The following is a 27788-nucleotide window of genomic DNA, read 5'->3' on the forward strand; positions in this document are numbered from 1 at the left end:
AAAAAACATTTATTTTTATTTTTTCACTCCCTCTACCTAGGTTGCAACGATCAAATACAGAGCAAAACACGTCGTTATTGGGGCGATAAAGTTATGCCGCAACTTTCATTGAAATATCTTTATCAATTTAAAAGTTATCGCCGGATAAGCAATTATTAGCAAAAATGTTTTTGACTTTGAAATAAAGGTCAAAATACCCTTACGTAGTTCGTTACACATCGCCTTCAGGTAGTGCAAGTCTAAGTTGCAAGTTATATCAAGATATCTTCAACCGTATTGAAGATATGGCTCGGACATACATTTTACCGTGAGGTCAAGGTCGCAAAGATTCAATGGCAGAGCAATTCAATTTTTCAGTGGGTGATAAAGGTTACAACAACTTTCATTAAAATGTCGTTAACGATTAAGAAGTTCCATTCAGTACTTTCAAGAAATAGCGATCAAAAACTTCAACTGTTAAAATTCAAAGATGGCCGCCTGTCGTCGGAAGAAGACGAATATGTCTTCCTTCATTCAAAGGGTGCTGAAAATCTGAAAAAAAAATGAAATATATTTACACACAACAGACAGCATGCTGTATATATTTTCGACACCATCAGACCACGGGGGTTGCAAGTTCTACTTTAAAATAGACATATTTATGAACACTAAACCCATTCGAAGCGTTATATTCCTGCCATATTCATGGACAATCAGTGTGTCAAGTCTCTGTGCGGGTACAAAGCTTTCAAATCCAATCCTGAAATATTCTCTTTGAAGTCAAATAGCAAACTTAAAATGGAGTGAAATTTACGAGAAAATATGCGTCATACATTAGACACGACTATAGTGGCAGTGTTTCAAACACCTATTTCATGTTAGATGTGAAAATATACGTCATATATTAGATACGACTATAGCGGCACTGGTTCAAACACCTAGATATGAATATCAACGGTCCCATTGAAATTCCCTCTGGATCACTGGTCAAAACCGAAATATCTGTGATATAGGATGTGTTAGAGTTAAATAAGTTATATGGTTTAAATATATAAATATGTGTTTGATCTATGATGTAATCTATATTTCTATTTACACTCCAGATAATATATAAATAGGATGGTGGCGAATCTGACGCGGAGCTATTTATAGCTATTACTAATGCACTATCTGTATAAGGGTGGATCCCGTGTACTTTAGATGGAAGGAAACTTTTACGGACGACAGGTGTGTATAAAGCTTGGGATCTGATACTTAATTGGTGTTTGAAATAAGAGAAGGTGTCTTAGACACTATATACTATTTGATATTAGTTTATCTACGGTAGTGCAATAACAATAACGTGACTTACATTTACATATCAGCAAACAACACTATGTAAGATACATTGTGCTTGATGATTAGATATATATAACAATGTAACAGAAATGACGCAGGAAGACACTGTTTGACTCGTGCCCTGTCCGGGTCTCCAACGATACGTATACAGTGTGGTGGTCATTCCTGTTTCTATGTTAGATATATGTACCAATATATAATATTTATACTATACAGTGGGACAGTAAATCTTTTTTGAAGTGTATGCTTTAAGTACGTTATCCAGGGGTTGTCAGCTCCTGTTTGGGTCTGAAGTGGTCAGGAATGAGTTTTCGTGTCTTCAAAACGACACCAACTAATTTTACAGTGAATGAAACGTGATGCTCTGAATGAAAAGCTGACAAAATACAATATTTCATAATCGACAGGCAACAAAAAGCTATTTATCTATCAGTTATACATACACACTCAGGCCTCTACTGTGTATGAATCCTAGCTTCAGATGATGTGCAACGGTCTCTTGTCTAATTTCGCATTGGCGAACGTCTCCACAACTGTCCAAACATCCTCTTCCCTGCGTATTTTCTGTTGTCATCGTAGATCAAAGGTAGGTCTTGACCCTCTTTATACTACTGAATGATCTTTCTGCAGTGACAGTTGTCACCGGTATTGTGAGTAGTACTGGTAACATTAGGATACAACAAGGGGTCCGTCTGATTTAGGTACTTGATAATATCTGCTGCTTCTTCTGTCAGATGAAACCATTGACCATCGAGTCTTCCAGTTTTCTATCTCAAGCTGGTATTTATCGGACTTGGTCCGATCGACGTCGTAAGCATTTGCATCGTAAATGGCCTGGAATACTTCAGAGATGAGCTCTATAGCAAGTTTTGCAAGAAGAAAGCTTCACCCCTTGATCCTTCCCTTGCTATTAAGTAGCCTTGTGTCCTGTTTGGGTACTAGGTGGTCGAAGAAACCTAGGAAAAACGTGATTTTCCAGTAGTACGTGGGGTCGTCCACGGCCTGATTCGCGTCATGACGTTGTGTTCCAGCCCTTCTAGGTGCTGATGGCGCAATATCAAACTCGGTAGCAATGGTAATAGCTTCGTCATACAGCGTGTCCCAGACCATGCCATCAGCGCGTAAAATCTTGATGACTTTGTTCTCTGTAATTGCCAGCAATAGGTTGCACTGGGTGTATGAAGCTAGTTTGACCGGGATACACAGTACTGCTCAGGATATAATATGCCATCATCAATCCGAAGATTAATTAAAACTACAGAATCACACCTAGCCGCTCATTTGCCTTACTATCCTTTATATATTCAAGGCTACATGTATTTATGACAACTGTGAAAGATGCTTTGAATGTTTTGAGGGCGTTTGTCCTGCTAGAGTCCATAGTGTAGTTCTTTTCTCCAGTTCGTACCGCGCGATTTCGTTTTTGTGATAGTCCCTGTGATACATAGATGTCTTTTTCGCCTTGATGTTGTATAATACATAGCATACAATTTCGACTGTTTTCTAATAAACACATGTATACAAATCACAGGGAGCAGGGGCCGCGGTGGCCGAGTGGTTAAGGTGTACCGACACTTTATCACTAGCCCTCCACCACTGGGTTGCGAGTTCGAAACCTACGTGGGGCAGTTGCCAGGTACTGGCCGTAGGCCGGTGGTTTTTCTCCGGGTACTCCGGCTTTCCTCCACCTCCAAAACCTGGCACGTCCTTAAATGACCCTGGCTGTTAATAGGACGTTAAACAAAAACAAAACAAACCAAACCAATCAGAGGGAGCCGGGCAATTTGATTATGAAATAGTTAGACCTGTTTGGAAAATTGAATTTGTGTGCAAAATACTACGTGGAGGTCAGAAAGGAAAGACGGACGCTATTATTCATTGACTTTGCAATTAATTCACTTTGATAAAGCTCATTTCTCATAAATCATGATAATGAGAAAGAGATTGATGTTCGCTTTATACAATCTCCTTTGAAAACCAGATGCTTTTCTCTGCAGAACTCAACGAGTATGGGGTTTACGGAACGAAATCGCACGGAGCTGGAGGAGAAAGGCTACACCGTGGTGGAAAACGTTCTCACCGAAACCGAATGTGGGGAATACATGCGGGCATTCAGGGATTGGCTCACCGAATTCCCGGAGGGCGAATGGCCGTCCTCCGCTCATTCTCTCATTCAGAGATATAAGATTGGCCATCATGAGGCTGCGTGGAGTACCCGCCTCAAAGCTAAAGCCGTCTTTTCCAAATTGTGGGAGACGGACAAGCTTCTTACTAGTGTCGACGCCATTGCAATAGGCCGGCCGCCAGAGGACGGAAAAGAGCTATTCGCGGAGGAAGGTTTCCATTGGTTACACGCTGATCAGGATGCAGAGAAGGTTGGTCTGCATGCTTACCAAGGGACAGTGTACCTGGAGGCGGTGGCTGAGGACGACTGGACATTCCACGTGATGGAAAGGTCACATCTCTACCTCAATAGTCTCTATGACCGAAACCAGAAAGCAGCACTAAAGAGTTCAATTAATAAAAACCATTACATTCGGGATGATGACGAAGAATGGCTTATCTCTAAAGGTTGTGTCACAAAGCGTGTGGCGGTACCACGTGGGGGAATGGTTCTGTGGGACTCGAGACTTATACACGCAAATGCTCGTCCAAAAGAAGGGAGGGCACATCCAGATAGGTGGCGCTTTTGTGTGATGGTCTGTATGACTCCGGCATCGTGGGCGACCGAAGCGGACCTGGAGACCAAGAAGGAGGCTTACAGGGACGTAGCCATGACAACACATTGGCCTTCACAAGATGTTCGGATCATGTCTTCTTCATTTCCTTCAAAATATTCAAAGAATATCGGCTGGTTGAAACAACTCCCAGAAAAAGCAAAAACAACGGAAGTGAAGCAGATGTGTGGTGTGGTGTCGTATGATTTCAAAGACGGCGAACCAAACGGCCCCGAATGGATTCCCGTTTGGAATAAGAACAGTAACCAGGAAACAATGCCGTAAGTCATGATGTTAAAAGAGACTGGTCATGACGTCAGGGATAAGTCTTTTGGATGGCTTTGTAGCTTGGGCTGTCATCAAGTACGTTAGACAATGAATAAAAAACAGTTTTAGATCTACATGAAGGTTAGAAAGCCATGATGGAACTGGTCCTAAAATTACAATTTCACACTTACAATACACGAATACAATGTTGATTTACGAATACGAGGGAGGAAAGGCCCACCTAGTATATCTATTAGGTTGATATTTATACTATATTCATATTCAATCTGCCGAAGTTTGCCAAATGATTTAATTGTGAACAATACATGAACCCCGTACAATATAAAGAGATAAGGAGAAGGTGAATTGGTGAACAGAGATGAGAGGGACATACCAGATGGCTCATGGCCCATTCTAACATCCAATGAGGGATGAAATGGATACACCATCATCTGTCCCTCGTACTGTCTGCAGTATTGGAACTATTGGGACGAAAATGCGTCTTGACAATTTGCCATTTGACTTAACACGTTTGTTCCATCACCGTCAGCGGTCGTCAAAGCTCAGTCATTTACAATCTTTGCTTGAAAAATAAATCAGACTTTCGAGAGGTTGCAAAGACAGTTTTCATTTTGGTATCAAAGACTAAACTTGTGAAAATTGTAATGTGCGTTCCTCTATGATACATTTGTAGTGTGTCGTAGAGTATCGTAGAGGAGGGGAAATTACAAGTCTGATTTTAATAGGATTGTGTTAAAGACAAACATTTTCCCAAGCGATGAATCAATCCGTATACCTTAATGAAGATATACAAAGCAAATAACTCCTGTACGGAATGATAAGTTTACAAATGTCGAGTGTTGTACAGAGAAGCAACTAAAGGCGACGTATACCAGTCCAAGAAACAAGTGGCCCAATGAGCAGTAGGTAAAGGTCATTTATCCTACCAAATACTGGCACAATATAACCCTGGGCCCTTTGGTTAGTTAGCTGTTTTGATAGTTTAACACATTTTGAACGAGTAACCTTAAAGGTAGCTTAAGATAATTCTTTTTAACAAACTTTGGTAGCCTGACTTCCTATAATGCTACTGGTCCAATATATTGACACTGCCTTTTGGTTATTGAGAATCAACTATTAAAAGTCAAAATCGATGCCTGGCGGACAATGATGCTGCACCACAGCATCAGCTCACTTGCCGTTTGGGCAGGTGACCGAAACATAACTAAACACCCTGGACGTATTCAGAATCATTCTTGTTTTTTCCTTAATGAGATGAATTGAAAAGTCCTCCAAATCTATTGGAGGTGTTGTATAAATATTTGCTATCATGTAGATGTCATTTGTAATTCTAGCTGCAAACATTCAACATTAGTTTTCTAGTCAATGTAAGTCGTTGCCATGGTAATACTTAGTAACACACATTGAAAGCACACACTATATGTAACATTAATTATATTCGTTATTTTAGATAAGGCAGATAACTCTGTAGGTTCTCATGTTTGGTTAAGGGTTCATACCTGGCCATCTTGGTGATAGACACGTGTCTGCATCACCTCGCTCCTGGTAAATTCTCTACCTAAAGAACATTTCTTAATTTAATTTTTTGACCCAGGTTCAATGTCATAAGATTTAGCTGTGTTAAGATTTTAAATCAATTGATTTTCAAGAATAGCAAAGCTCAGTGATATTATCTTTGTGGTCATTAGCTTTGCAAGAGTAAATGGTTATAAAGTTGATAAAATGGGCCGCCTTGACACATCGCCAGGAACAGTGTTTCATCTAAGGTTAAACTAGATATTGATCTATCAATGTTTGACTGAAAACCCAAGTACACTGAATAAATTTTAGTGGCTTGTGAAAACAAGTTAAAGAATAAATCCTGTTGACTGAATTCGCCATATCGTGGTAAAAGTGTAGCTGATTGAAATTACCTCATATCGTGGTAAAAGTGTAGCTGATTGAAATTGCCTCATATCGTGGTAAAAGTTTAGCTGATTAAAATTACCTCATATCGTGGTAAAAGTGTAGCTGATTGAAATTACATCATATCTGTGTAAAAGAGTAGACCAACTTAATTACATCATACCGGGGTAAAAGTTAAGAAAACTTAATTACGTCATATCGTGGTAAAAGTGTAGACCTACTGAAATACATCGTATCGTGTTAAAAGGGGTACAACTTGTACTTCAATCAATCGGCCAAGTTATTTTCCTTACAAGGTCATGCAGTCTTTCTCATCTTATTATTTCAGATTTCAAGGGTGTATATACATGCGACATCGTTCAACCACTGAAATCGTAGTTGGTCTGAAAAACTTGACCGAAAGGTAAACGAAAGGACCACATGATACCTTTTCAAACTTGATACTGCGTTAAATAGCAGTCTCCAAAAAGCAGAATACTTTTTTAGATCCTGGATATTGTAACGATTATTGTTTAAACTAAACATTGTTTTGGTCAACAAAAAATCATTTCTCCCTTGTTTTTTTCACTCGTTTTACCTTTAGGTCAAGGTTGCAATGATCCAATTATCCAATGATCCAATGCAGAGCACAATACGTCGTTTGTGGGGCGGTAGAGGTATTCAATAACTAAAAAGTTATCGCCGGATAAGCAATTATAAGTAAAAATGCTTTTTGACATTGAAATAAAGTTCACTTACGTAGTGCGTTACACATCAGCTCGAGGTTGTTCAAGTCAACTGCAAGTTACGTCAAGATATCTTAATTCAACGGTATTGAAGTTATGGCTCGGACATAATTTGCACTTCTTTTACCTTTAACCTTGAGGTCAGGGTCGCCTTAGTTGATAAAGTAACAACAATTTTCGATAAGAAGAAGACTTCAACTGGCCGCCTGTCGAAAGAAGAAACATGCTCTCCTTCATTCGAAGGGGAAGCGTAATTCATCGCTCAAAAGGTGTTAACGTACAACAGACAACAAAGTTTTTTATAGTTCCAGGTTCTACTGAAAAAAATAGTAGATATAGATGTATAAACAACAAACCGATTGGGGCGTCATATTCCTGTCATTTTTATGCGTTGCATGGAGTATGCATTCCATTAGGCGATAGGTAGGTAAATCAATGTGTCAAGTCTCTGTGTGAGGTACAAAGCTTTCTATCTTTCTAATCATCAAATAATCTCTTTGAAGTCATATTTACGAGAAAATATACGTTATATATTAGATAATACTATGGTGGGAGTGGTTCAAACACTGATTTCTTGTTAGATGTGAAAATTGCCCTTTGGTGTTTTTTTTTTTTTTTTTTTAAATAGTTATCTGTCCAAAGAAATCTCTTTGGATCACTGGTCCAAACCAAAACGTCCGTGTGATATTAATTTTTTTCAGTAGTATTGTAAAGTGTACGTTTGATTAAAGACTAAGTCAGTAAGTTATGTTATATGTGAAGTTATACGGTTTAAATATAGTTCTATCTACACCTCCGTGTATACTTCCAGGTAATAAATAGGATCGTGACGGATATGACGTGGAGCTATTTATAGCTATTTATAGATATTACTAATGAAACATCCCTGTATAAGGGAAATCCCATGTACTATAGTTATCAATGCGGGAGGAAACTTTAACGGACGACAGGTGTGTATTCTCGCTGTGACAATATTGTTGTGTAAGGATAGTCTCGCTGTGGTGTTGTATTCTAGGGGTCTGATACTCGGTATTTAAAATTGGAGAATGGATCTTAACACCATATATTACTAGTTTATCTACGATAGTAGAATAACGATACAGGAAATGTACACATCAACAAACACTCTATATAAGATACATTGTGCTTTAGATATATGTAACATTGTAACTCAAATGACTCAGGAAGACAATTTCTGACTCGTGCCCTGCCCGGGCCTCCAACGATATATATACAAAAACTTCGACTTGGCACAGTGGTCATTCGTGTTTCTATGTGTTATACCCACAGGGGGTAGGCGCTGACCTACATCACAAAAAAATAATTGTCCGATAGAAAAAATACCCTCACCCGAGTATGACGTTGTCGTGGGACGGGTCATACTCGGGAAAGGCTATTTTTTATTGGACAATTTTTTTTGTGATGTAGGTCCGCGTCTACCCCCTGTGGTTAATTACCAGTATGTAATATACTATACATCCACTATACAATGGTGTCCGCCCAGTATTCCGGTTTATGGGGCCTTCGGACTACTGGGTAAGCACATAAAGGGCGTGTAATGATTGGATATTATATACCTAGATGGCGATAAACATGTAGACTGTTACTGTAAACCTTGTATAATATATAACTTACTTTCTGTTTTTATTTATAGTCTATACATAGACCATGGTTTATATACACAGAATTAGTTTATTGAGGAAGTTTAAATTAATCTGGTGTGGAGATCTTTCACAACGTTCCTGTCGATTTTTCCTCTATTATATCATCAAAGGCCAAGTCAGATGAGTTATATAAGCTTATAGGTTGTTTCCAATTCTACTGGTAGATGTTATTGTACTGTGATGCAGTAAGTGTTTTTGAATAAAATATTGTTTAAACTAAAAGCTAAGAGTTTCGCTATCGATTTTAAGAACTGCTCGAAAGGTATACGTACTGTATGTCAAAGACGTCTCGGTTGTATTTCCAGGATACCATAACCACATTTTCTATTCTATTCTTTATACGGCGATGATACATATTATTTCGTTTCTCATTCTGTCCTAATCAACACCCATTGATTATCATTTCAACCAAACAGGACTTTAGTTTGGCAAGAGAATAGAATTATAACCTGCTAATTACAGTAATTAGCTACGTGAATTTGCGTCCTCTGAAACAATTGTCGATCTTTTTAGCACAAAAGAACGAAAGTTATGATATTTTAAAAGGATATTAAACTTCTTTCGTCTGATTAGACCTGAAACAACAAAAGAACATCGATTAGAAGTTATAATCTCGCCTGTCAACCATTTAGAATTTAGGGCAGCTAGTAATGTTCAACAAGGTGGCACAAACCATGCAGTAGCTGTTATTATCATCCATCTTAACACTCATTTGGGTTTTGAATATTTTATAGAAAATTGTCATTTGATAGCTAGGTCTGAATATTATACAAAAACACATTTGCATGTCGTGTTTGGTAGTATATTCCGATATCATGAAACTCTGGCCAGATGCTCCGTAGTCCGCAAAACATATTGGGACAGTAATATGTTGTTTTTTGTCAATCCCAACGTGCAGAGCCGCAAAGTGTCCCAACCGCACAAATTCAAATTCTGGTCATGGTATGGAATTGCATATTTCTACTTTTTTATTCGAAATCAATATTTAGAAGTTTAGCAACATATATTTACCATTGTATGGCACTGCCACTATATAACCCTACCAATTCAGTTGCGAGTTCACCAGCTTATGAACTGCCAATTGAAATTTGAATTTGAAAATTTCAAGAAAAAATCGCACGACAAATAAAAAATCGCAGATGGTAAATATAAGCATTGAACGGCTTTCAGTTGGCATTCATAGTCAATATGAATGCCAACTAAAAGCCGTTCAATGCTTAAATATATTAACTTATATCTAGCCATGTTGCTATTTTGAGCCTTCCTCACGGCAATATTCACAGTCAACTTCGTCAGCTTTAGACCGTATTTTTTAAACCATCACATATTTACGGTCACATGTGTGCATTCTATACCACTCTGATATATTACAAATCGACATTGGGTTCCTTTGAGGGACTTAATACAAGAATGTAGTGATAATAAGAGAACAATCCAGCTCCTTTGAAAGCTCATCTTCGAATCACTTGATGTGCCGCCATCTTTAAACTATCTCAACATTTTTGTCGTACATACACATATAATCCACTTAATTAGACTGATGTGTAGCATTTGAATGAATTCACTTTTATAAAGCTTCCCATAAATCATGAGTATATATTGCTATATATCATTCATACAATCTCTTTTGATAACCAGATGCTTTTTCTCTGCAGAATTCAACGATTATGGGGTTTACGGAACGAAATCGCACGGAGCTGGAGGAGAAAGGCTACACCGTGGTGGAAAACGTTCTCACCGAAACCGAATGTGGGGAATACATCCGGGCATTCAGGGACTGGCTAACCGAATTCCCGGAGGGAGAATTTCCGTACTCCGCTCATTCTCTCATTCAGAGATATAACATTGGCCATCATGAGGCTGCGTGGAGTACCCGCCTCAAAGCTAAAGCCGTCTTTTCCAAATTGTGGAAGACGGACAAGCTTCTTACTAGTGTCGACGCCATTGCAATAGGCCGGCCGCCAGAGGACGGAAAAGAGCTATTCGCGGAGGAAGGTCGCCATTGGTTACACGCTGATCAGGATGCAGAGAAGTTTGGTCTGCATGCTTACCAAGGGACAGTGTACCTGGAGGCGGTGGCTGAGGACGACTGGACATTCCACGTGATGGAAAGGTCACATCTCTACCTCAATAGTCTCTATGACCGGAACCAAAGAGCAGCGCTAAAGAGTTCTGTTAATAAATTCTATTACCTCCGGGATGATGATGAAGAATGGCTTATCTCTAAAGGTTGTGTCACAAAGCGTGTGGCGGTACCACGTGGGGGAATGGTTCTGTGGGACTCGAGACTTATACATGCAAATGCTCGTCCAAAAGAAGGGAGGGTACATCCAGATAGATGGCGCTTTTGTGTGATGGTCTGTATGACTCCGGCATGGTGGGCGACCGAACAGGATCTGGAGACAAAGAAGGAGGCGTACAAGGACGTAGCTATGACAACACATTGGCCTTCACAAGATGTTCGGATCATGTCCTCGTTACCTTCAAAATATTCAAAGAATATCGGCTGGGTGAAACAACTCCCAGAAAATGCAAAAACAACGGAAGTGAAGCAGATGTGTGGTGTGGTGTCGTATGATTTCAAAGACGGTGAACCAAACGGCCCAGAATGGATTCCCGTTTGGAATAAGGGCAGTATCACGGAAACAATGCCAGCACCACTACCTCAGAAGTCAAGATGGCAGCAGAGAATGGTCGTGACGTCAGGGATAAGTCTGGTGGTTGGTTTTGCAGCTTGGGCTGTGATCAAGTACGTTAGACAATGAAAAAAACAACTTTTAGATCTACATGAAGGATAGAAAACAAGACAATGTCGTGATGGAACCGGTCCTAAAACCACAATATCCCTCTTACAATACACGAATATGATGTTAATTTATGAATAAGGAAGATTAAAGTTTTGTTGCTTACGTTGATAATGTACTATAGTTACATGTTTTTGGCAAACTTCGGCAGATGCAGGGTATACCGGAATTTGCCAAAGTTTGTCGAGTGATTTACATTGTGAGCAATACATGAACCCCATACAATATAAAGAGATAAGGAGAAGGTGAATTGGTGAACAGAGATGAGAGGGACATACCAGATGGCTCATGGCCCATTCTAACATCCAATGAGGAGTGAAATGGATACACCATCATCTGCCCCTCATACTGTCTGTAGGATTGGTACTATTGGGACGAAAATGCGTCTTGATTGTTCCATCACCGAATAGTCAACGGTCATCAAAGCTCAGTCATTTACAATCTTTGTTTCAAAAGGATAATCAGACTTCCGAAAGGCTGCAAAGACAGTTTACAATTTTGTGTTAAAGACCCATCTAATTAAGATAATACCTTTAAGTAATTTCCGCTCCTCTACGATATTCTATGGTACATTTGCAGTGGCGTAGGGTATCGTAGAGGAGGGGAAGTTACAAGTCTAAGTTTAATTAGACTGTGTTTAATAGAACCGTTTACGTTGATAAACATATTCAAAGCAAATAACTCCTGCATGAAATGGTTAGTTTACGGATGTCGAGTGTGGTACAGAGAAGCGGCTGACAGCGACTGAAAGGAGGATAATTTGTAGGAGCAAGCTTCGCGGGTAGTTCAATAGTAATTTCCGATAAACAGCATGTTCTCCAGCAATTAATCATTTTTGCGACGTCATAAACGAAAACATTGACAGTATTTCCTGATAATGTTGTGAACTAAATCTGTGATAATTATTTTATTTTTAGATGCACATTATTTAGATTAAAATATAATTGTTTCAATTATTTCGTCTTCTATACTTTGTGATCATGTTTGTCAACACACACGGACAAAGTCTACCAGTTCCAAAAACAAGAGGCCAAGTGAGCCTGTATAGTTCACTTGCTACTAATTATATTATAACTTAAATATGATCTGGGTCACTTCTGGGGCTGCTAAGCTGAGTAACTCTACATTCAAAAGATAGAACAGCAGGCTAAGTTAATTCATTTAACCAATGACGTTCATCACGGCATACTACTGGCCCAATACCAAACCCTAGGTCGTTTTCGTATTCAGGAAAAAATATTTGACCTTGAGAGTAGGTCAATGTCATTTATTTAAACAATCCTGGCAGAATTTCTTCCCAGCATCATATTGACCAGATGTCGCCTGATCTTCTTGATAACCAAGTTTTTTTTTTAAATACTTCAACACATATTTGACCCGTGACTCATTTCAGCTTTTGTGATTTATTTGAGAGTAGGTAAATGCCATTTATCAAAGTATACTACTGACACAATATAACGCTGGGCCTTTTTGTTAATGAGCTGTTTTCAGGTTTTTACACATCTGGCACAAATTACCTTGAAAGTAGGTAGAGATAATTCATTTGAACAAACTTTAGTAGCATTTCCTCCAAGAATGCTGCTTGTCCAATATATTGACACTGCCTTTTGGTTATTGAGAATCAACTATTTAAAGGGAAAATTGATACCTTGCGGGTAAGGATGCTGCACCACAGCATCAGCTCGCTTGCCGTTTGGGCAGGTGAGATAAAATTGGTAGAAGATCAGACTAGTTAAGCAAGAGAGTTCCAACTTGAACATGAAAGCATTGGAAAATATTACTAACTTGTATTTAAATCTAGACAAGCCTTGATTAGGTTTATCCTTGCAAACTGGTCATTCTAGTTCTTGCTGGCAAGAGTGTAACATACATTGTAGAACCAGCATGGAAATGTTGGAACATCTCATATTGCTACATTGAGAGACATTAATTAGTCCAATGGCCAGAAACAAGGAACTTGCTAATCCCTCAACCCCATAATTATATAACAAACTGATTTTCTTTAAATAAATTCCTTCACTAAGTTTATTCCCCCCTTTCACGGCTTTATTTATATATATATATTTTTTTAAATTTTTATATTTACATTGTATCCAACTGTTCTTAAAATCACTTCGTATGTTTTGAACTTTAATCTATCACTCCGGTCTAAAATAAAACGACAAAAAGATTTTTTTCCAAATCACTTTACTGATTGTCAGCGATTGACAACAATCGTATTAAATTTAATAACACAGTATTTCTGACATAGTTCACAAACAACACACCAACACAACAGTGGGGGGCTAGGCCTCCATCATTGTAAAGTCATTGTCTTCATTAATTGGTACAAGCACAAATCATCTACAGGCTTAAGGTGACACCTTGCTTGCACCAAAGAAGCCTCAAATCACAGAAGAGTTCCCTTCAAACATGACATCATGTAAAACAAACTGTATACCAAAGTGTCAGTTTTGATCTTGGTCTTTTAGTTGTCATTGATCATCATTTTAGTCAAGAAATGAAGACAGTATTATTTTTCAGTTCATTAAAGTGATTTTGTTACATTTTAATTTGTGTAATGTTGTTTTAAATACTGAAAAATAACCATTTATCAAATCACTGATTGAGAAAATGCGAAAATAATCTGTGGTATGTAGCAACAATTTCATGAAATCTGAACTCTCATGCAATACAAACTCTTCTGTGTTTGGAGGATACAAGGTAATGTAGCAGCATGTCACCTTAATTACATTATATTTCTTTGGTTTCATTGACTGATCTACATCAAGATCAAAAAGGAATTCAAACTATTAACTATTAATAACATATATATACAACCTGATTTTTCTCTTATTGGTCACCCCTCGAGAGAAGTGATCATTTTATCACACAATACTAGGTTACACGCTGTAAGCAGGAGAACCAACAACGAGCACAAACACATAGAAAACACAGAATGTGGTTCTTTAAAACGGACACTACTCACAGGTATATGTACTAGCACAAAGAACAATAGAAAGTTAGGAAATAGAAAAATCGGTAGATAGCAAGTTTTCAGTAGATACAGACTTAAAAACACAAAGGAAATACAGTATTGGAATATTTTATGTATTTCCACTGCTTTTACCGTTTTTGTTGACAATCAATAGAACTAACAAGAATAACTTGTAATTTGTTACCTGTTGTTTTCCAATATGAGAAACAAACATGGAGGCTATCAATGCTTGTGATTTTATAAACCTATCCACTCGGACAGGTCACGCTAACCAATGCAAAATTAACAGGGACAGGTATCAGCATTTTTTTTTCGTTTTTAAACAATGGAGGATTGTCAAAACTTGAATTAGGACAACTCGTTACCAAACTAAGGTCCTGTTTTTCTATTTTTTCCTGAGTGTATAAATATATTTTTGGCATATTTTCTACACTAGTAATAATCAATCCCCTTCTAACTGCATTCGTACAAACTTGTTGAAATATTTCAATATATTAAAGTTTTACTGGAATTTTCCTTTTTCCAACCCCAAAATGAAAAACTAATAGTAATAGAATGATTTTAAAGAAAATCTGAGATTACTTACTGACAAAGCTGATAAAGGTTTTAACAAGTAAGATAAGTAAGATTTGATACTTATACACCAATCAACAATTCAGTTACATCCCACCAATCATAAAGTTTGTTACATGCAATCAACAACTATCATTTCCTGTTAATGAAGACCACATGAGTTCAAAAATAGGTTGTTTTATATCATCATTTTGACAGTACTTCAACACAAATGTAAATCATTACAGCTGTATATAATATTAATCCTAAATTTCACCTCGTCAGTCTTTTTTTTATAGTTTGGATAAAGTCATGATCACTTTTATTACTAAATAGCTGCCCATATCATTTTCATTTGGTTAGCATTCTATTTCATTTGTGGTAACAAATTTTAAAGTGATACATTCATTTTTTAATACAGTTCATGCAAATTGGATTTTGACATACAATTTTTAAAATTCAAAATTTACTGATGATTAATCAATTAGCAAAAACAAATTTTTTTTTTTCAGTGACAGTAATGAAAACAGGAAATATATTATTTACGACACACAAACATTTTGTTTCAGCTAAAACCAGCTGAGAACATCAAACAAGGTGTTTTGAAAAAGCAAGAATTTCCTTAAAATGCTAAAGCAAAGGTATTTAGATGATATGTATTTGCATCGTTCCTATCAATCAACATGAATTTGAACATCTGAAACAAATTACATTGGAAATATCATCATATGCACTATATTAAATATACATACCGATATTAGGATTTCTACAAAGGACACATCCTCTGCAAACTTTTGTTGGAATACAATTCATATTTCTTAACACAACAAATAAATAAAAGTAAACTCTTTGTGTATCCACAGAAACATTAAAAGCATGCAGATTCACAAAACAAGCAAATAATTTCTACATGATCATTTTGACAACTTCTTTCCAAACCTCCTGTATAAAAGCTAACGAAAACAAGGAGGAAAATGGAATTTCTTGATTGACTACTATCCCATGAAATTATTACCTTAAAAATCAACTTTTGTCCAAAACTAATAAACATGATATCCCTTCTAATCATAGATATCGCAAATTTTCAAAATTGAGGATTTCAAAGAAAAGCACCTAATCCACACATCATAAAAATATCTAAATTTCATTGTACATAATGTATTTCAAATTTCATCAAAGTGTCTATCTCAGCTCAAGGATGTTCAGTGTAACTATATATAAGCTTATCAGTTTCTGCTTCAAGTACATTAACTGAAATTTTCTCACAAAATCTTGAGAAGCTTCACTACGGTCAACATTTACATACATTTTTGTTGTGTCGTCTGGTTAGTACACAAAAACCATACTATGGCAGTATTGTGAACTTCTCACTCTAATGTATCATTACTATATCACAATTTTTTAACAACTTGACAATAAAGTGTCACTTATACTTTTTTTTCTCTGTCTTTTTTGGCAATGTCTTGTCAAATTGAATAAAAGTTTGCCCATGCCATAGTCACAACAATAATAGTTTCAATTCATAAAAATAAAACCAACAACATAAAACTGAATTGTATAATACATGTATGATCTGGAATTATTCAATCAGTGCAACTGTTTACATATTTATTTATTCAAACAATATATATGTTACAATAGTTCTATAAGTGCAAGTAATGCTGATTTAATAAAAATAATTCAACAAAAATCTTTTGTTTTTTCCAATAGAAAGTATTTGGCTTTGCTTTGAGTGTAAAAAGTATCTAGAAAATGTGTTTTTATTTACTAAATAATAAATAAAATATTTACTTGCATTTTAAGTAAAACAATACATAACTTAATTTGAAGTTGAATTTAACTTCCAACATCTTGTGAATCAAGTTACCTGGTATAGTCCTACCACAATGACCTGTCATATTGAATTTTGATAAGTATATTGATTACTCATGATTCAATAATCATATAGGGATATGCAACAGTTTAAAATGATGTATTAGACACCATTTACATAGATAAATTAGTTGTATGGGCTAATTGGTACATTACCAAAGTACTTGTGACAGTTTCAAATCCCATGAAGTATATTTCCCATATTAAGATATTTTTGCATTTTTTTTCTTTTCAATTCCACATTCAATTAATATCATACTTCTGGCAACTTGACTATTCGACTAAAACCTAAAACTATATTGACATATCAGACAGTATTTCAAGAGATATTCCCATGACAGAAAACATTGGGTTTTACAAATTTTGATAATCAAAACATCTATAATATGTTTGATAAGCTTAACTATCCAATGCTATTTAATACATACCCAGTAATAATTAACAACCGCATCAGTTAATTTATTTTTCATTTTACGTGGTGTATAGGAACATTGAGAGTATTACAGAGACCAGGCTTAATCATATTGCACATTTTTTGCAAGGCCTTCAGCTGTTCACTATTAGTCGCCCGAAGTTGCTTGTACTGGTATGTTAATTTGTGAATAATTTGGCTACAATATGCAATATCGTATTGAACAGACCATTCTACAGCCAAGTTGCCCTACGTGTACACTTTTGTTATGTACTTGATGCACCATAACATCAATTAGCAGGTTGACACATTTTGCACAAATAGGATCACCTACTTTGAATATTCCACGAAAAGGTCAACACAACAGGTCATTCTGGTCAGACTATATGTGGTAACAATATCTTGTGTTTTAGTGTTTTGTGGTAGAGTTGTTTCCCTTGGACCAATCAAAAGTTGGTGAAAAAGAATTTAACTTATCAAATTCCTAGTTCTATTATCAGTGACTTAGGCATTCACGGGCAAAATCAGCCCATAGTTATAAAAAGGTCTAAAATGATCACTCCTATTGGAAATGTTTAAGCATGACAAAAAACCTACAGGAAAAGTCTGTTGAAATAAGACTATTAGCTGAAAATCCTCTTGAATGAAAATGTTTAAACTCACTACAGAAGGCAAAATAAATTATACAAATGCTGGATTTTATATGAAAAGATTTAGCAAATGAGCAAGAATATTTTATATTTGTGCCTTTCTGGTATAGTTCAATAACACTTGGATCTAACAAGGGGGATAACTCTCTTACTAATAACTATCTTATTTAATGAAACATCTCTACAGTAGACACAAAGTAAATGGAATTCAAATGATTGTCAAAGCAAAGGATAATATGTGTATATGTGTATGTTTGTATATATATATATATATTTATATATCTATAAATTTCTACATCTCCATGGTAGTCATGGTGACAACGCTAACAAAACAAAGCTGTAGGAAAAACAACCTGGGATTTCATAACAAATGCAACAATCTTTCTGTACTCAAATAACTTAATTAAAAATATAAACAAGATAAAATTAGAGTAAAATCTTGTAAAGCAAATCATACCTTGGTAACAAATTACTAATATAATATCTGGGAACACATCTGCACACTAATCTGAAAGTATCTCTATACAGTTCTACGGAAAATTGTACCTCTTTCCACTTTCAGTGTCAGTAACATGGATTTGATATTGACCATAGGAATCTAAATGCAAATATATCTATAAAAGCTGTGTCAAGAAATTCAACGTTGAAATATAATTTGATCTTATTTTAATAATTCAATAAGTTTTTTTGTTGTTTTTTTTTAGATTGTGGTTTTGGGGAAATAAATTTGGCTTTGAACTACATAATTTAGTTACTATTACAGAAACTATTTAGCAGTTAAGAATGGTGTAGTATATATATATATACTGGCCTGTTGGTCAATATGCAAACATTAGTGCTTTGTGATCAAAAATAATGCATAGCTATAACTAATAATGCTGCAAGGTATAGAACTCCAGTAACAAAAATAAAATATTGGGATTGAAAATGTAATCTTTGTTGACAAAGGAATAGTTCTATTAAACACAGTAAAACAATTGTATAACAATATTAGATACTTTATCTAAGTCCAATTCCTTGTCACAGGCCATGCATATCGTCCTTGGATAAACTGTGTAATTTATTTTTAGCCTGAATCATAAGTGTTTTGGAGATTTTGGCATATCATGCTGGTGTTAAAAATCTATCATTTCAAACAATATGTAATATTCCTACCACAAACATAGATGTAAAATTTATTCAACAAATACAAGGTGTTTTTATCAAGAAATACAAGAGATATCCCATAAATGCATAATTTTTGAAGTAATTTGCACTTGAAATTGCAGACAAGATTTTATTTGAAGTTTTCTAAAAATAGTAATGGCGACCTACTTTTGCAGTACATGACTTGATACTTCAGCAAGAGTTTACAGTCCAGTTTTCAATTCACACAAGTAAAATTGACAATATATTTAAGATTTTGAAAATAGCAACAACCTTTAAAGCATTTTAAGTTCTTAAAATAGTGACAGTGACCTAATTCAAATTTCCAAAATTCAATTCTACTTTGAAATTAACTTGGTTCAAGAACTTCATGCAAATCATCGAAGTATGTGTACTATACATTGTAATTTTATTGACCTACATTAATTCAACTTGGCTCTGAAACTTTATATGGAGTTTTGTCAAAATCCATGAAGTAATCAAATTGATATTCTGCTGACAATATGAAAGCCGACAGACAGGGTGATGACAACTTATGTGGCAGACATAAAAATATTGTAAAATTTGAGAGTCTTAGAGGAACTTAAAAGGATATTCATCTAAAACATTTCATACCATTTGACAAGTTGATAAATATATATGAAAAAAATGTATCTGGGCTAACACAAGGCTATAACAGTAAAATGCCAGATTACTAAAGATGGCAATAAATTCAGATTAAAAATATTCAAAACATTTATAACAAGATACTACAGCTACATCAACGTTCAAAACAATATTGCAGAAATTTGAATTTTACATATTATCACTAATCATGATAAGCATCAAACTGGATTTCATTACACACAAGATTCTAGACAAATAGTATAAGTTTTGTATTTTCATGGGAACTTTTTCGAGTCAATGAGGTTCATTAGGGATATGTATACACCAACACACTAAATCAATGATGACACGCTGAACAGTCTTTAAGCTTTGGACGTAGGGAATATTTCTAAGAAATTGACAGCATCAATTTCATTTAGTCTATGCTGGCTTCAGCATCTGTTGCAGGACAGGGAATCCCTTGTCATCTGCTTCTCCAATGGAGTTATGAGGATTTGAGCTATTAATAGATTCACTCAGAACTAGTGTGGAATTCTGGGATATGGATGACTGATTAGGCTGTCCACCGTTCAATAGTGGCACATTCACAACCCCAACTGAAGGAGGATAGCTCACCTCTGTAGCACCAGCAATCTGCCTATGAACATCTCCGTTAGACAGTTTAGGAATTTTGTGGGTGTCGTTTCCGTGGCTTCCACCGTCACCCTCCTGTTGACGCTTGTTTGGCGAAGAGCTTTGCTGACCAATGACAGTAGTCTGAGACGAAGTTGGCATACAAGCTGTAACCATTACAACATCTTGAGTGCTATCAACTATTTTGTCTGTGTTTTCCACTGAAGTGACATATGTATAGTTAGTGGCCTTTTGACCTTGGGACAATTCTGTACTGTTCGTTCCTCTGGCCACTTCCTCACTCCCTTTGTTCACAACCGTATATAATTCTTTCTCATTTCTCACAATCCACTTATTATTCCCAACAGAAATAATTTCCACTTCCTTTTCACCGAATATGAGCATGTTCTGTTCGTATAACAGTCTTTGTTTGTTGGATAATTGATGTTTATCAACCGAACTCGTCGGAGACCCAGATGGCGTCTGCTGTTCCGATAAAACCTGTTGTGTTTCTGGCGACATCTTTACACTAGTGTTTTGAGACATTGTTGGAGAAGTATTGTCTACAGGCAGAATGTGTTCCTTCTCCAGCTGTGGAGGTTTTGTAGCAACAACTTCACCAGTCGGTCGGGTTTCCACTTTCTCAACATCCTTTGGCTCTTCTTTTAACTTTGGCATATCCCTGGGATGAGCAGCTGATAGGTCTAGAGGGGAGGGTCCACTTCGCTCTGAAGGGTTGGGACTGGTAACGGACAGCTGGGCAGGGGACTGAGGGTAGTGCCACATGGCTGGCACCAAATTAACCACATTAGTGGTTGGTTGCGCCCCAGGTGCTGCTACTGCTGCTGCTGCTGCTGCTCCCTGTGGGGCAGCAGGTCTTGTGGGAACTGGTGCACCTCCCCCTAAGCCCCTATCTGGCAAGTTATAATCATAGTATATGGCACCAAACTTGTCAAATCCAACTGGATTTGGATTTGAATTGAACACAACATTCCCATTGACTGGGATCCTACCAGCCGCCTCCCTGTTGGTACGCGACTTCTGTCCTGGTGTGGTTCTTGTTACACCTGTTGGGGAGGAGCTACAAGAGGAATTGGCTTCACTGCGACTAGATACACGTGAACGACCTCTTGATACTTTGGTTTGTGGACTTCTCTGTGATGGCATTGTAGGACTGACACTAGAGGGAGCCGAGGTGCGTGGCAGCTCTGGAGATTGTGAACCAACTGCCCCGGGAACCATCTGTATGGACTTTGTAGCAGCATCTGTCTCATCCAGACTCTCCCCCTCCTTCATCATGGCCGCCGTTTGCGTGGAAATAAGGTGAGAGATGACAGCCTGCAGACTATTGTGCCTGGAAACATCAGACTTGCCATTAGAGCCAGTACTTCCTCCACTTCTGTTAAGCTCATCTGAGTTTCCATCCTCAACTGATATAATATGTGCCTCACCTTCCACAACCCCTCCAGTCTGACCTTGACCCTTTGACTTCGGTGAGAGTTTTTCCTTTGGCGAGGGTTTGTCATTCTGGGAGGTTGGGGACTGAGTAAGGACTTGAGGAGGAGATTGAGACAGTGAGAGAGGTGTCTGGGTCAACATCATTTGTTGCCCTACCCCCGACATCGCTGGCACCATGATGGTCTGGTTCGCATCCAAGGTAACAGCCTGGACAGGTATAATGGTACAGGTGGTATCTATGGGACCTGCTCCTGAGGACGCCGTTGTTGCAGCCACTGGTTGCATCTGAGCTGCTGCAGCATGTAAGTGTGGGACAGACAACATGTACTTCTGTATGCCTTCTGTGTCAAGGGGCAAGTCATCCATATCAGTAGTCTGCAAAATAAATATATTAATATTTACAAGCTGTTTACATGTAACTGCTCTAGGTTAAGTACCTCAACACTCAGGGACTAAAGAAAACATTTTCTTTTATAATTTACAGTTTTGTCTCCTGTTTTACATGTGCAAGATTTCTGTCATTGCCAATGATGTGATTTCTGTCATTGCCAATGATGTGATTTCTGTCATTGCCAATGATGTGATTTCTGTCATTGCCAATGATGTGATTTCTCTGGTTATCTCTAAGGTATGACAGACAGCATGTCCTGGCAACAACACACTGTCAGTAAGGATTAGATAACCAAGTATATCGTTCCTCGGGTTAGAGATGTCTCTATCACACCCTCGGTATAGGTGAAGATTCTATCATTACCATTTATGCACTGAAGTATCTGTATATTAAACAAAATTATGATATTCTTGAAACAGCATGCTTTCTTAACATATTTTGTTCATTTGTGCCCATTATGATGACCTTTTATTAACAAAGAATGGTTTCTCAGGCTTCCTAAAAATTTCCCAAAGAAAAGCATTACTGAAGGAAAGAGAAGATTTTTTCGTTACTAAGAGACAACCCAATGGAAACCATAAAGAATTTCCTTAAGTAAAAGAACAGTAGTGAAACTGAGGCCAGACAAGAAAAGTGTCAAAATGACACTGAATAAATCAGCATTTGTATTCAAGGTACAATAGAATTTAACATAAAAAAGTCAATATAAATCCTTTATTTTTATCATATAGTAGAACACAATATCTAACATCTTCAATAGGCACTGCAAAACCATTGCTAAAGTTGTTTTTTATTACCATCTCAACATAAATAGAATTTTTGTTTATTACTGTACTTGATTTTAAATATCTATCAACCTACAAAAGTGAACTTTATTCCAGTTACATACAAGAGAAGTCTTTATATATGTAAACAATAATTTCACTCACATCTTCTGAGTCTGGAAATCCGGCCAGATCTAGTGACCTGCGCTGTAAAATAGCTTTGTCACGGATGATTCGGTTGATTGAACTTATTGAAGGGATGTTTTTTTCATTGCAAATTCCATCACTTAACAACCTGAAATAAACAAAATAACACAACAATGATAAACAATATATCTGGAAACGATGATTTATAGTAAAAGTGGTGACAACACTATCAGGTTACCTGTGAGAACGTAACAGATGTCCATCTTGTACATAGTTGATGATGCAGAAACATAAACAAAGTGTGATGTATTCTGAACTAAAGACTAGCTGACGGCAATTGACAAACTCTCGTCAAGCGCCAGAGTTTTTCCAATTACTACTGAACTACAGCAGAATGTGTTCCAAACCATCTCAAATTGTGGTGGTATTGGTTCTTCGCCACTCTATCCACACTCAGCCGAGCAGTCGGCGATATTATACTCTGTTAATTTCATAATGTCATTATTGATTCCCGTTATCAAGGGGAAATCATGCCTGACAACGGATTAGGACAAACCACTTGGTCATTTATGAAATTCTCACCAATTAAATAAAAATCTAAATCTTCTACTGTTTTTATTAATTCAAATAAACGAATCTTTTGTTCTGTTCAGCCAAAATGATTTTTTTATGCAAATAGCCATCTTTGCACTTAGGACAGAAACAATTAAATGTCAGATAGAATAATATCAAGCTATTTTGGCAAAATGGTTTATCAGTGTTGACCTTGTTTGGAGTTGTTCCCCTTCTGCCAGATCGGTAGAATATGAGTTTGTTTACATCATCTTTATGCCCATCACGATGTGTGGTGGGTTTTTTTTTTCTTTTTTTTGGTAAATTTTACTTTTGCAGACACAAGATTTAACATTATAGATTTAAGATAAAAAAATGTACAGTACACAAAAACAAAAACAATTTGGAATTCAAGACATAACTGTTAAAGCAAAGTAAAGTGAAATTCTTGGCGAAGTCTACTGTCAAGAGAGTAATGTAATAATAAAGTAAAAATTTACTACTGCAGTCGTTTGTTGATCTTTTAGAGCGCAGAGACATTATTCTGTAGAGGAAAACATTGAAAAAGACAAAATGGTGATATAATCAAAATCTGCACCACCACCACCACAGCAGGAATTGATAAAGGAATAAAGGCAAGCAGCAGAAGGAACACTCCACTCACAGACAACCGCTTCCGTCAGGGGACATTCTTGTGTGAGTATGTAGATAACATTTTATTAAATGGAAAGTTCTTATCCTTTAAGTTGCCTTTTAAATGAATCTATATACCTTTCCTTTTCATTAAGTAAACTTTAAAGATATGGTCCCTTTAGTGTGACCTATGTACCCTCCTAAATACAATGGAACAACTTATTGAATTAAAAGTATATCCCACTGTCAACAAAAAGGGATTACAGGGTGAAAATTTTCTTTAAATGGAAAGGAAAGTACTTTTTGAAATTGGAAGATGGCTTGAATCTTGATAATAGTAGTGGAAAGGTTGGGAGATTCCCTCGACCTATACCCACCAATCTTTTTAGTTTTACAACAAACATTTGAGTTCATAAAAGCTACATACGTAAAGAAAAAAACCATTCCAATATATACAGTCTTATATAATTTTAGAAGTGTACAATTTCCAGTCAGGTAGTGAGGAATGAGAAATTACAAAGCACAAGCTCAGGATTGAATCTTATCTTTTTCCGACATCACCTAATCCAAGAGATGCAACGTGATTTTATCAAAGAAGTGAAGTGTATCATGAAACCATTCCGGCAAATGCAGGGTATGACATCCAACGGCTCAAAGTAATCGTTGTGATGCCAAAAGCAATCATTGTAAAGAGAGATACGATCGTAACTCTGGCTAAAAAACGAGTAAAACGGTGCGAAAAAGGATTACATTGTGTTTGGGCAATGGTGTATCATCAACTAAGCTGTTACGCCTTGATGCACAGTGTATTTCGTCCGCTAGCACAGGTGATAAATCGCGGCCTGGGTAATGACAATGATAGGATTGAGATGCTATCGAGTCAGTTTAAATTGATTGTGCAGAAAGCTTTTGAAAGCTAAGCAATTATGTTGGAGTTTCCTACACAAAAGAAAAACCCATGGACCGTAAAAACACAGTAAAAAACTTCCTACATTCATTGAAATAACATAGTGTTAACATTGGGTAAAGCATACTAATGTGTTAGTTCACATAGAGGGCCCAAATTGACTGTGACGCTTATAAATGTGGCGAGCAGTCAGTGCTTACTGTAACATTGTAGGCGCATGGTACGCTGTGTCCCTAAGTACCTAGACTTGGGCAAGTGACGTATATGCATGACAGTACGCTTTTAACGGCATTTCCCCTGTGAGGGTCCGGGGCATAGTAACGCTTGTTTGGTGATGACAGAGCTCGTCTCCGTTCCTTCTGGGTCTGTTGTGTTACATGCACAGTTTCAATGAAATATGACTATAAATGTTACCAGTGTTTAGACTCAATGAGTGGCCATGCATGGTTGCTCCCCTTCTTTGAAAATCGGCTACACAAGTTTTTCTATGTCCTGCTTGTTCTCTAACAATGCAAGACTCTAACACAAATTACCCTGGATCAATACATTCAATACTGCATTATGATTTCATCTACAAGAAAACCTTCACAAGGACTGCTTTGCATTTAGGTCTGATAAGGCTACCATTAGGCCGTCAATACACGAGCCATGCGTGAACTACGATAAAAATTGGGATTGAATAGCGACGGTATTACAGCTATAAAACCATAAATCCACGAAGTTCAGCTGTTAAAACCACGTGTCTCCGTCACTATCTATGTCACAGTGGACATCCGTGCTCACTGCCGAGACACTGACATGTCAGACTTAAAACTAAATGACATTAAATCCAGTCCTTAAATGTTACACAAGAACACAGTACAACTGTGAAAACTAACAAACATCACAATAATGTAAACATATAAAACAAGAGCCCCTTTATAAATCAGACCATTAATAACTGTTAATCCTGTTTGGGTTGATAGATTATAAGGATTTTTACTTATCAAATCAAACCGATTTTGTAAACTACGATCTGTCAGAATAAGTTTATTGTTTAATGTTTTTGTCAGTTTAATCTGTTAATATTACTCCCTTTTACCGCTTTTGGTCCCCAGTTTCAGGACTTAATAGCCATTTGTATGTTGAGTTGGCTGTTCAGAATATGATATTTGAGCTTAACATCCTTGCCTCTCTTTTATTTACATTCCTTCACTTAAGGATATACCTGACTTACAATTTTCCATAGGAAAACATTGACTTGATTTATGGAAAAAATCGTTATTAGTTAAGGAACTTTCCTTAAATTTTCAATTAAATTTTTCTATAGAAAATCACCTTTCATCAGGTGTTAAGTGAATGAAATCACCAATGCAGTGAAAAAACAGTGACCTTGTTCTTGACCTTGGTTACTTTCTCAAAAAAAAATTCACTATTCAAACAAGAGGCCCAAGGGCCTTAACGGTCATCTGACTCTAAATTAAAGACCCTTATACTATTGTAGTATGCTTTCTCTGTAGCAGGTATAGTGGCACTGTGGGCCATGATGGCCATCTTGGAATTTGGATCAAACCGAAAAATAACAACAACACTTGATCAAGACTCAGGATCATTTCTGGTAAGTTAGAGCTGAATCCCACAGGTGGGATTTGAGAATAAGTTTTAAATAGGTGTTGTTCAGGAAAACCATGATTGCGCATGTTACAAAATGGTCGCTGTGGCTGCCATGTCAAAGTTTTTACGAAGCCGAAAAATAACACTTTGTTGGCTCTCCTTCCTCACCAATTTCCAGCTCAATCACAAAGAAGCTTAAAATGTGTTTTTCAAGATGGTTGCCATGGCGGCCATCTTGTATTTCTGGCCAACCTGAAAAATAACAACACTTCCTCAGGACTCTCCCAGCATCATTTCAGGCAAGTTACAGCTGAATCCCACTGGTGGAATTAAATGAGAAGAAGTTTTAAATAGGTGTTGTTTAGAAGAACCATGTTTGCGCAATCATTTTACAAAATGGCCACCATGTCGAAGTTTTTACGGGGCCAAAAAATGACAACACTTTGTTGGCTCTCCTTCCTTAACATCCTCACCAATTTTCCAGCTCAATGGCACCAGTGGAACTGGAGAAGAAGTTTAAAATGTGTTTTTCAAGATGGTTGCCATGGCGGCCATCTTGGAATTCTGACCGGCCTGAAAAATAACAATACTTCCTCAGGACCATCCCAGGATCATTTCAGGCAAGTTTCAGCTCAATCTCACCAGTGGAATTTGAGAAGAAATTTCAAATGTGTTTTCAAAATGACGGCTGTGGCGGCCATCTTGGATTTCAGACTGACCCGAAAAATAACAACACTTGGTCAGGACCATCCCAGCATCATTTCAGGCAAGTTTCAGCTCAATCCCACTATTGGAATTTTAGAAGAAGTTTTAAATAGGTGTTGTTTAGAAGAACCATGATTGCGCAATCACTTTACAAAATGGCCGCCATGACTGCCATGTCGAAGTTTTTACGGGGCCAAAAAATAACAACACTTTGTTGGCTCTCCTTCCTTAACATCCTCACCAATTTCCAGCTCAATGGCACCAGTGGAACTGGAGAAAAAGTTTAAAATGTGTTTTTCAAGATGGTTGCCATGGCGGCCATCTTGGATTTCTGACCGACCTGAAAAATAACAACACTTCCTCAAGACCATCCCAGGATCATTTCAGGCAA

General features: G+C 36.9%; 2 protein-coding genes across 11 annotated transcripts in view; one reads left to right on the plus strand and one right to left on the minus strand.

Annotated features, from left to right (window-relative positions):
* Positions 1-1112: 1112 nt before the first annotated feature.
* On the plus strand, positions 1113-11534 carry LOC117314842. 3 transcript variants are annotated; one of them, XM_033868960.1, is made up of 2 exons: positions 1113-1206; positions 3315-4915. In XM_033868960.1, exons 1-2 carry the CDS (start codon positions 1180-1182, stop codon positions 4317-4319), a joined length of 1032 nt encoding a protein of 343 aa, XP_033724851.1. In that variant the 5' UTR covers positions 1113-1179; the 3' UTR covers positions 4320-4915. The 3 variants fall into 3 exon arrangements, with proteins under 3 accessions (XP_033724851.1, XP_033724850.1, XP_033724849.1); XM_033868959.1 differs by lacking the exon at positions 3315-4915 and adding an exon at positions 10272-11534 and having other exon boundaries at positions 1116-1206; XM_033868958.1 differs by lacking the exons at positions 1113-1206; positions 3315-4915 and adding exons at positions 7726-7902; positions 10272-11534.
* A 2056-nt stretch (positions 11535-13590) lies between these two features.
* The window catches only part of LOC117314841, a 97731-nt gene continuing 83533 nt past the window's right edge, over positions 13591-27788 (minus strand). For all 8 annotated transcript variants that reach the window (XM_033868951.1, XM_033868957.1, XM_033868956.1 and 5 more), the window contains 2 exons: positions 23026-23155; positions 13591-22080 (listed from right to left, as the gene is read on the minus strand). In XM_033868951.1, coding sequence (XP_033724842.1) covers positions 20056-22080; positions 23026-23155 — 2155 coding nt within the window. In that variant the 3' untranslated portion in view covers positions 13591-20055. The remainder of the gene's footprint in view (positions 22081-23025; positions 23156-27788) is intronic.

Source organism: Pecten maximus, chromosome 16, assembly GCF_902652985.1.
Source record: "Pecten maximus chromosome 16, xPecMax1.1, whole genome shotgun sequence".
Lineage (NCBI taxonomy): Eukaryota > Metazoa > Mollusca > Bivalvia > Pectinida > Pectinidae > Pecten > Pecten maximus.